We start from the raw sequence: 11,206 nt of genomic DNA on the forward strand, positions 1-11,206 counted from the left end.
AGCGGAAGTTAAAGGAAAATTTTTTATAATTACTTCATTAAAATTTTAAAAGAAAAAAATACGTAATCTATCAACAATAGTTTTAGAGTCAAAATTGATCATCTAAAAAGTCTAAAAATCAAGTAGAAAGCAACCGATGAGAAAAAAAATGACATATATGTCTTTTTTCATTCACAAAATTATATCATATACAAAAATTTTCATTCGCAAAATTATACCATATGTAAAAAAAAATGACGTATGTGTCATTTTAACTCATAAAATTATGTCATATAGCTAAAAAATAACGCATGTACCATTTTTCAATTAAAAAATTATATTGTATGTATTTATATTCCTTTTTTCTTTCCATTCTCTTCTCATGACTAGGTTTATTTTATCCATCTATCATTCACTCCTTAAGATAAACTGAGCATTACAGTTCTTTAGATCCATCAATTAATTTCGGATAAAACTGACTAATGGATTTATAGAACTCTGAATTACTTCAAATAAAAAAAATAATATACTCATGTAAACATTTTTAATGTATCTATGTCCTTATATCTGAATTTGACCGTTTAAATAGAGAAATGTATTTTTAAATTTTTAAATTTGTAAATGTTTAATAAAATTTGTTACAATTAGTTATAAGATCTAGGACAGTAATATTTATTAGCTAACACCACCAATAAATTTTTAGAACTCCCTTGATTCGAAAAATATCTAATTTTGAATTTTTGAATGATATAGGTCTATCAATCAATTTCAGACAAAATTAGTTGATTGACCAAGAGAATTTTGAATCACTTCAAACTAAAATCAATGTACTTTTACAAATCCCCTCAAAATATATATATATATATATATATATATATATATATATATACATACATATATATATATATATATATATATATATATATATAGGAATTCGACGACTTAATTAAGAGCAGTAAATTATTAAACTTACAAATATTTAATAAAATTTATCACAAGTTCATTATAAAGCTTAGGACAATATTAACAATATCACCAATGAGTTCCTCTCCTTATTTGAAAAATATTATGATGTGTTTGGTTTGCACGTTTTTCATTTTCATTTTTTGAAAAATACGTGTTTCTAAAAAATGATGTTTGGTTTGCATTTTCCATATCTGTTTTCTAAAAAAATAAATAGCATTTTCTAGAAAAATAGAGAATGACTAAAAATTATTTTCTATTTTCTAGAAACCACACGTTTTCCAGAAAATGAAAATGAAACATGCGTAAAACAAACACACCCTTAATTTTTTATATTTTTGAATGATATAAGTCTATCAATTAGTTGTGTCCAAAATTGACAGTAATCATTTAATCAAAATTAATGTACTCATGGAAGTTTTTTTTAATGTATCCATGCCTTTTTATCTGAATTCGATTGAGGAAATTTTTGACCTGGTTGAGAAAAATTTGAACATGGATAGAAAAAATTTGAACGTGGAAAGAAAGTGGGGTATAATGGAAAAATTTTATATGTATTTGGAATTTTGAAACTTTAGGGTATGCGAAATTGATGATAATGAATTTTGATCATGCTACTCTTCAGTATGTATTATATTCTTCCACTATTTTAATTTATCTTGTTTGGTTAGACATATTTGACGGGAGAAAATGCTCACTTCTGGTGCCCATCAGCGTAAACTTCAATTCCGACCATTTTTATTTGGTTTGGCTGAGAATAAAATTAGAGAATATGAACGGATTAAATTCCTTCTCTTTTCTCATGTTCAGTGGAAAAATATCTCTCGGACAGTGTGATGATTAAAATAAAAAATATTATCATATGAATTGTTAGGATCAAAATTTAATGCATCTGAATATAACTTTTCTTATATCTTAACCATCTATCCATAATTTATTTTCTTCCTATTAATCTAAAAATAAATTAACAATGGTGGATAAATGAATCATTCTTTTACCACATGCCACATGTTCAGTGGAAAAGTACATGTTGACAACTTACTGAAAGAACACACTCCAACATTCCAGAATCAAATAGAAAAATTTTTGTATTTAAATTTTTATATAAATTTTTGTATTTAAATTTTGTGGGCCAAATATATATATATATATATATATATATATATATATATATATATATATATATATATATATTAATTGTCAATATTTAAAATGAAGAAATTATTAGTAAATTAAGTCAATTTTTAAATCACATCTAATTTATGCATTAACGTTAACCTATAAAAAAACACATCGTGAAACAAATTATAATTTCCCGTATTATAAATTAGATTTTCATAAATTGAGGTATAAGAGCATTTCATGCTCCTCTTCACCCGTGAATCAATCCGCTCCAACCAACTATAAAAGTGGATTCGCATTCAACAAATTTCGATTGAATTTTATAGTCGAAAAACCTAAAAAAATATGCGGCATCGATTTCAAATTAGAACACGAATGAAATTTTTTCATTCTTTCTTTCTTTTTCACATTTGAATGGAACTTATTCGTTGTGTTTCCTGATCGGGCTCTCGACCATGGAGCCGAATCGCCTGCCTCCCAAGCTCGGATCCTTCCATTACACCTTCGAACAGCGGAGCAAGGAGCGGCTCCTCTCCGCCGCCTTCCTCCCTAATCTCTACGACGAGCCCTCCTCCCGGCGCCGCTGCTGCTTCTGGTGCCTCTCCGATGGGGCCGCCGCGGCGTGGGAGGGCCTCCACGACCTCGTCCTCAAGGGCTGGAAGTTCGGCCGATCCGATCCCCGCAAGGTGGTGTTCGCCGCCAAGATGGGCCTCGCCCTCACCATCGTCGCGGTCCTCATCTTCTTCCGGGTGCCATTCCGCGACCTCTCCAAGCACTCCGTCTGGGCGATCCTCACCGTCGTCGTCGTCTTCGAGTTCAGCATAGGTGCGTCCGGCCGATGATTGGCTCTGCCTTCTTTATGTCGATTTTGTTTGCGCAAATTTATCTAGGTTCGAGATGCAGAATCTCTTATTATCACTTATAAAAACGCTTCCTCACATCTATTTATGGCTCCTTCGTGCTTTTCCCATCTGGTTTCCTCCATTGTTGGAGCTTTCTTCTCTGCTCGGGTGAATCGTCTTTCTAGTTCCATCGGCACTGGATTCTCCAAATTTTTTAAATTCGTTTCCAATCTCATTTCTTTCGTCATCTCATTCTGTCAAACCAATATACAATTTTGTAATTTTATCATATTAATTGGATCGACAACTTTAGAATAAACAAGTCTAGGTCAATTAAAAACATTTGCGACTTCTAAATAAAATACTATTGAGTCGCTTACTAACTATCCATTATACTTATATACGACTATTATCGGGTAGCTTTGTCCCCGATTTCTCGCAAAAAAAAAAAAAGTGTTCTTTTGGTTCTCTTGGGTTCTTCCTTGGTGCATTGCACAAGGACTACAATAATATACACACTTCGCCTTCCAGGTGCAACCCTAAGCAAGGGTTTTAATCGGGGGTTAGGAACATTACTTGCGGGAGGTCTTGCTCTAGGGGTGGCATCGATAGCAACAATTGCTGGTGATTGGGAAGAAGTGATTGTCATCATTTTTATCTTTGTTGCTGGTGAGCTGCATAATATTTGTCTTGCTTTCTTCTCTTTACTTCTATGAACTGGATCGTAAGTACAAAGTGCTAATTTTTTCATATGTTCGCATTATATTGTGATGCAGGTTTTCTTGCATCTTACATAAAGCTATTCCCAAAAATGGCTCCATATGAATATGGATTTCGGGTGTTCTTGCTTACATTTTGTTTCATTCTAGTGTCTGGATACAAGACAAGAGAGTTTGTTGAGACTGCTGTGAGTCGGTTTTTATTAATTGCACTTGGTGCTGCTGTTGGCATGGGGATAAATATTTGTATTTATCCAATCTGGGCAGGAGAGGATCTACACAACCTAGTGGCAAAGAACTTCATAGGCGTGGCCAAGTCTTTGGAAGGTATTCATTATTGTTGTAACAATATGCTTAGAGCTTAGTTATGTACCTGAAATTCTGATTGTCCTGGAAACTTGATGTACCCTTATTTGATCCGACCAGAAAATGTAACTGTTAAGGGTTGACAGACCTTTGCATTTATCGAGTAATTGTAGTGGATAATATGATACGTTTGAAACATGAAATTCATCTCATCATCAATACTCAAAGTTTTGAACTAATGTTAATGCTGTTATGAAAGTATAAACTGTTAAAAGTTTGGTAGAAAGTGCAAAAGTGTTTAAAGTGACGTAGCTGGGGTTACGCTAATGCTTCGTAGCACACAACTGGTTTTCAGCTGATTGTTTATCCTTATCTATGCAGGCTGTGTCAATGGATATCTTCAGTGTGTTGAATATGACAGAATTCCTTCCAAAATTCTTACATACCAAGCTCATGATGATCCAATGTATAGTGGGTACAGGTCTGCTGTTCAATCAACGAGTCAGGAGGATTCTCTTGTATGTCTGTCTTTGCGTATGCATTTGCAATCTGAAAAAGATTGAATTGACAGCTATTGAATGTCTTCGATATATTTTTACAGTTAGGTTTTGCTTCCTGGGAGCCCCCACATGGTCCTTATAAGCAGTGGAAGTATCCCTGGAGCTCGTATGTTAGAGTCAGTGGTGCACTCAGACATTGTGCCTTTATGGTTATGGCCTTGCATGGTTGTGTACTTTCGGAGATTCAGGTTGTTTTTTTTCCTTTTTCTTGTAACCTTGAGATTTTTTAATGTCTTTTTACATTCTGAGAACCTTTGTTTCATGTTACAGTGTCTGTTAAATAAGGTATGTGGTGGGCATATTACACACCATATTCAATTTTACAATGATTAACCAGGTCCATCACTGCTTTAGATCATTTTTAGATGTGTCAATGAATGCTTTTGTTCCCTCTCTTCTCATGTCTTAGTGGGCATCAGATGAAGCTTCTTCTTGACAACATACAAAAAATAAATTAATGAGCAATTATCATGGCCACATTCTTTGTTGAAAATCTTGGAACTAAGACTGTGGATGAACTTTTAGTACTTGAATAATCAGACAAACTACTTGAAGCCTATGTGAACTGAAACATGATAAGAGTCTCCAATAGCCCTGCATGCATGGAAGAAATTGTTGGTGGTTGTGGGACCATGATGTTTGAACAAATTGGTGATTGAATGATGCTGGGTCACTCTCTTCCAGATTTAGGTGTGACTGAGGTCACATAATAGGCGTGTGACTTTAAAAAAACAGCAACTATTCTTCTCTTTGCCAATTACTTAGAATTAATCATGGGCAATACTATAATTTGAATGGATTTCTCGCAAATGTGACTATAAGACTATGATGGCCACTTCCAGTCTTCAATGGGGAAATTTGGTGATGTGATTTTCCACAATTGTAAGGTGAGCGATTGGAAACTACTGCACTTCTGCAGAATCAGAAGAGAGAAAGAATGAATAACCAGCCTTTGGTCTAGGCCTCTTTTCATTTTTGAGATGTCTGATATTAACCAAGGTGCAAAACCAGCCCAAAGGCAATATCAGAAATTTCTGCAAGCAGCTAAAGAATTAAAGATACAATTACCTTAGTGCCTTGTAGCCTATTGTAATTTCTGCATATAATATCAATACCTTTTTTTTTCTTGAGAGGGTAGCGTGACAAAGTTTTGCAGCTACTTGAACTTGTAAATAACCCAAAGTGGGAGCATAAAACATATAGAAAGGGAAATAAAGAAATATAATGGAGAGAGAGGCTAAGAGGTATGGGTATCATGAAAGAACAAGGAATGATCAAAACCTTTAGTTTAATCGGAGTCCAGTACTGCCTCCAATGCATCAAATGGTGCTTCTGACTACCAGAAGGCACTCATGGTAACCAGATGACTTCTATTAAAGTCCCATTTGAATAGTTTGATCCTCTGAGTAACCTATCTGGTAGCTTGAGTAATGTAAAATTGAGCAATATAATTTGGTTACTTGAATGAAAACGATCCTCGAATAGTTCCACACGATATAAAGCTTTCTAAGGCATGATATGCGACCTTTTTCTCATAATATTCTGAGAAAAATAGAAACAAAGAAGATTTTCAATGGTTCAGTTAGTACAACATGATCTTGAGTAATGTAAAATTGAGCAATATAATTTGGTTACTTGAATGAAAACGATCCTCGAATAGAAGTCATCTGGTTACTTGAGTGCCTTCTGGTGCTTCTGACTACCAGAAGGCACTCATGGTAACCAGATGACTTCTATTAAAGTCCCATTTGAATAGTCTGATCCTCTGAGTAACCTATCTGGTAGCTTGAGTAATGTAAAATTGAGCAATATAATTTGGTTACTTGAATGAAAACGATCCTCGAATAGTTCCACACGATATAAAGCTTTCTAAGGCATGATATGCGACCTTTTTCTCATAATATTCTGAGAAAAATAGAAACAAAGAAGATTTTCAATGGTTCAGTTAGTACAACATGATCTTGATCCACCACAGTGGAAACAATGTGAATTTAAGTGTGGGAAATATATCCTTCATTTTATATCGAAGTCATTGGATCTGAATGTCTGACAATATTGTAACCTAAAATCATTTTTATTAGCTTTTGGCAAAAAAAAAGGCCCTCAAGGCTCAATTAACCCTCTTGTACTAAAACTCAGCTATATTAACTTTGAGGTGATTTCTAAAAGTTATATGGTTGTTTTCAAGTCTCAGATGATTCTTGAAGACAAAAGGAAAGATTCTTTTGCTATGTCCATTTTCTTAGTGACTGCCAGATTGATTTTCTTCTTGATTGTATTTGTCTCTCAAATTTTTATATTAGAGTAGTATAATGTATACCATATATTACAAATTGTTTATGTTTAAAGCCATCTTAGGGAAATTAGATACATTTTTATGTTGAACTGGGAGGGCAGTGAAAATTTTCATATTTATGTTGTGGTCACATAATGAAGGCCAACACTGCATATATTTAGGATGTTTATGACCAAAACAATTTTCACATTCCAAATTTTGTGTATTTTTTTATTAACATGATTAAAACTTGGGTACAACAATTCCAAATGCTGAGAAGTTTCAGATTCCCTAGCATGACTAAATCTCATCCACGACAGTGCTACTAGATTAGGTTTATAGCCATAGCAAACTAATTAATTACGATACCCAACTAAAAATTAATTTTACTTCTTTCCTTTATTAGTTCCAAAGTAGCTGTACAGCAATATGTTGGCCTTTTAACTTTCCTACATCGATTAATTTTATTATGATAGTAATATTTTCATTGCACTCTAGGAGTCTTTGTCAAGCAGAAGTACTGGTTCCTTGCTCATGTAATGGCTTGAAACAAATTGAGCCAACCATCCACATTTTCAGAGCAACTCCTCTTACATTTTAGAAACATTTCAGTAATTTATACTGCAAAACATGATGTAAAATCTTTACCGAATCTACACTGTATAGCAAGTCACACTTATCAGTTGATGACCTGATAAGCATACCTCCCTATATCCAGTGATACTGGTTTGAACCCAAGTTACTCGCCACTACAAGCTTCATAAAGTTTGTCTGTCATCCACTAGCAATCAGTCTGAGCCTTTATTGTGTCAAAGTCACCAAAGATTCATATATACATGGAGCAGCTGGTTATCTATCTTTTCAATCATGTTCACACTTTCTTTCAAATGTGGTTCTATTTGAAGATGCTAGAGAATAAAAGAACCCATCCTCTCAATTCTCCTTATTGAAAATTTTACTTGACCTTCCATTTATCATGTGTGTAGCTCTTATACACTTTGTAGCTTCTTCCCCATCTAATGAAACTTGATGGCCCTCATGCACAAAGGAAATCAACGCTGCATTTCAGTAGCCTTTTCTCATTAGGCTTCAATTATGTAGGTTTCTGACCTGTGACTTAGGTGTTAATTTATACAACTGGTGAAATATAGTGGGATTCAACCTATGGTATTGTGATATTTTGCCATTGCTTCTACAACAATGTTGGTGTCAAGTTTTCTGTTAAATGCAAATTACTTATGTAATTTTGGTTAATTTTTAATAAATCTTGGTAGCATGGTTCATACCACATCCTTGCTATATTTACTCTCTGTAATAGTCTTCCACTTTCTTTTATTATCCTTGTACTATCATCATTCCTTGCATTTATACGAGGGTGCTCTGTGCTAACTATAATCCGTTAACAGTAGTTTCTGTTTGTGTTTGTCTTTTGTTTTTGAGGTACATATATGGTTATCAATTCCTCATTTCATTTCGTCATTCTTTTTAAGATTTAATAAGAAAATTATGAGAAGCCAAATATTCCAATTTACTTTTTCACCACTGAAATTTACACTTTGACTAATATCACAGGCTCCACCTGAGAGCAGACAAATTTTTAGGAGTGAGCTGAAGCGGGTTGGTACAGAGGGTTCTAAAGTATTGCGTGAGCTTGGAGATTTAATTAAGAAAATGACTAAGCTAAGAAAACAAAATTTTCTTTTTGAAGTCCATGAGGCAGCTGAGGTGTTGCAGAAGAAGATAGACCAGAAATCTTATCTTCTAGTGAATTCGGAAAGATGGGATGGTGCAGAGCTCCCTGACGGAATGAAATGGATGTTAGACAGAGCTAACATGGAATGTGAGAACAAATCAGAATTGCCTCAGGATTATCGACCGCCGCCAATGTCAACCAATTATGGTGCACACAACTCTGTCATTAGTGATATGGCTTCTCTGTCAAGGATGGATTCGTTCCTCAAAAAGCAGATGCAATGGCCGGCCTCAAGGCAATCCTTTCATGTAGAAGCCATGCCAAGTCAACTCGAATCAACAACCTACCAAAGTGCTAGTGCATTGTCATTGGCAACTTTTGCTTCTCTACTTATTGAATTTGTTGCGAGGCTTCAGAATTTGGTGGATGCATACGAGGAGCTATGTGAAAAAGCTAATTTCAAAGAACCCGTACAGGAACCAACCTTAGAGACCACCGGGCATGGAGTTTGAACGAGAGTCAAGGAGCAATTTTATAAGAAAAAAGGAATTAGTTTAAATGGTCAGGATTATGTGAACGGAAGAAAGTTATAAGGGAGTCACTTTTGACAGAGGAACGACTGTAGGCTGTTAGCGCCGTGCAACAAAATTACACAACGGAGAAGTAGAAATCTCTTCCCTCTGAAACTACAAATGAGATTGATTGGTCGACAGACCTTTAATTTTTCTTTTTTATTTTGCTTTTCGGTTGTTCTAAATATCTCCTGGAATGGTTCTGCGAGAAGTTTTCATCCTATTTTTTTTGATAAAGTAACATCTTTGTTATTATTTATGTGGATGTCTAAAATTACACACACAATTAACGAGTCATGAGCATTGATCAATTTTTACATATTCTTCCTCAAGTGATCATATAATTAGATAATTTGAACTGCAGAAATCAATTATATCTTAAATGTCATTTATTTTCTAGAGTGAACATATTTTTATATAACATATCCTTGCAACACACATTACATAGAGAAAAACAAACATAGAAATTAAAGAACACGCCCAATTAATTATTATTAATTTAGGCTTTAGGCTACTGCATTGTGTCGATTGTATTCTCATCGCATCATCCCATCTTGTTTTATTGGTGGTCGCGTCATTCTAACCATTCCACCTGCCTGCTGATTTCTTTCCATGTTAAGATGTCATCCTGCATCCATTAATTATATGTATCGATTAACTCATCAATTAAACTAACTAACTTAATGGATTGATCATAATTAATAGATAATAAGGTTACCGATGGTCATGTCGAAGCCACGGGCCTGGAGCTCTCGGTATTCCTGGCACAAGGCACAGGATTCGCACCAGAAATGGACGCAGCAGTCGCAGCACGGCGACTCCGGCAACTTGTACTGCGCCCTCAGCTTTGATCTGTAAAAGCACAAGTATATCCACTGGCACCCGGTCGCCGCCGCGATCAGAGTGTACAGCGCCCCGCTGGCTCCGCTGCATCAATCGTATTCATTTCATCATTGCTATAATCCTATTGCTATTGCTATCTAACTAATTGGCTTACAGGTTGAGCCTCCGTCTGCGATCTCTGCAATCCGACCAAAAGTGACGCAGGGACACCAACAGGTCATGCAGCCTGCACGCAGCATGAAACAAGTACATTGGATTATTTAAGCTCATAAATCGATCAAATTGCAATGGAGATAATATATAGAACCAATTAGCTTAATTACAGTTGCCGAAGTCATCCGCGCAATCGAAGAGGCCTGTCGACCAAACCGGCCGGGTTTCCACCGGGAACCCGAGCAGATCCCGGTGCAGGTGCTGCAGAGTCATTCAACTTTGAGCTGGGGAAATAATCCATATATTCTTAACTCAGAACTCGATCGAGCGAAGAACACAACACAGAGGGCTACAAATAGCAAGGGTGAATTGACGATATGTGCATGCTATTTGGCCTGTGTTTATAGATTATGAGGCCGCGACGGAGACATCGATGTTATTTGGAACTGGATGAGGTTGGTGCTGACAGGGAGGACCGATGAATCGGTCAAACACTTTAGTCAAATTACATAGGAGGATAAATAAATTAGTTAACGCGTATCTTATGATTAAGGGCTGCCCACTGTATTCAAAGAGAGCCTGATGATTTTATTTATGATGATATTTTTTAATGGGCAAAGTCAGACGGGATGATGCTTGTATTTCACACTCCGCCAGAAAACTAGGTCATGATTTATGGGCGCTGCTTGCATTAACTTTGATTCGGTCAGAAAGTGAAGACATGGTGAGCTGGGATGTGATTAGAAGGTTGACGGAGTAGAGCCTCTTCGTAATCTTGTAATGATCCGGAGGTGAGGACAGGGGACCCCCTTTTTGAGGGGAGTCAGCGCCATGTGGGCGTCAAAAGGTCGAATGGCCGACCGAAAATAGGGGACCGACCGGCCGACCGGGGTCTAATCAGAAGCAAAGAACCTGACGGAGGAGTCGGGTCTCCGACGCCGGGAACAGGGTCGACGGGCCGATCGGGTAGCTCGTTCAGCCGAAGGCATAAAGTAGCAATACTGCGAGCAGTCCATAGAGCACACAACCGGGAATCTCCCGAGTGGACCAGCACATACGACCGGCCGGACGTGAGGGGACTGCCAGCTGGCCGGATGCTCAGCATGGAGTAAAAGGAGAAGAGGACAAGGGAACACCTTCTGACAGCGGGTATGTTCGATGATCAAGCCATACTCAGGA

The 11,206-nt window shown here is 36.2% G+C and overlaps 1 protein-coding gene across 1 annotated transcript; it reads left to right on the forward strand.

Annotated features, from left to right (window-relative positions):
* Nucleotides 1-2,385: 2,385 nt before the first annotated feature.
* Nucleotides 2,386-9,319, forward strand: LOC121995549 (aluminum-activated malate transporter 9-like). Its single transcript, XM_042549269.1, has 6 exons — nt 2,386-2,889; nt 3,438-3,575; nt 3,683-3,952; nt 4,313-4,449; nt 4,533-4,679; nt 8,339-9,319. Exons 1-6 carry the CDS (start codon nt 2,520-2,522, stop codon nt 8,969-8,971), a joined length of 1,695 nt encoding a protein of 564 aa, XP_042405203.1. The 5' UTR covers nt 2,386-2,519; the 3' UTR covers nt 8,972-9,319.
* The last annotated feature ends 1,887 nt before the right edge of the window (nt 9,320-11,206 follow it).

Source organism: Zingiber officinale, chromosome 6A (genome assembly GCF_018446385.1).
Source record: "Zingiber officinale cultivar Zhangliang chromosome 6A, Zo_v1.1, whole genome shotgun sequence".
Lineage (NCBI taxonomy): Eukaryota > Viridiplantae > Streptophyta > Magnoliopsida > Zingiberales > Zingiberaceae > Zingiber > Zingiber officinale.

Coding starts and splice junctions, on each gene's coding strand:
- LOC121995549 (XM_042549269.1), top strand. CDS start 2,520: ATGGAGCCGAATCGCCTGCCTCCCAAGCTCGGATCCTTCCATTACACC. Junction 2,890..3,437: donor CGTCTTCGAGTTCAGCATAG/GTGCGTCCGGCC, acceptor TTCGCCTTCCAG/GTGCAACCCTAAGCAAGGGT. Junction 4,680..8,338: donor GTGTACTTTCGGAGATTCAG/GTTGTTTTTTTT, acceptor CTAATATCACAG/GCTCCACCTGAGAGCAGACA.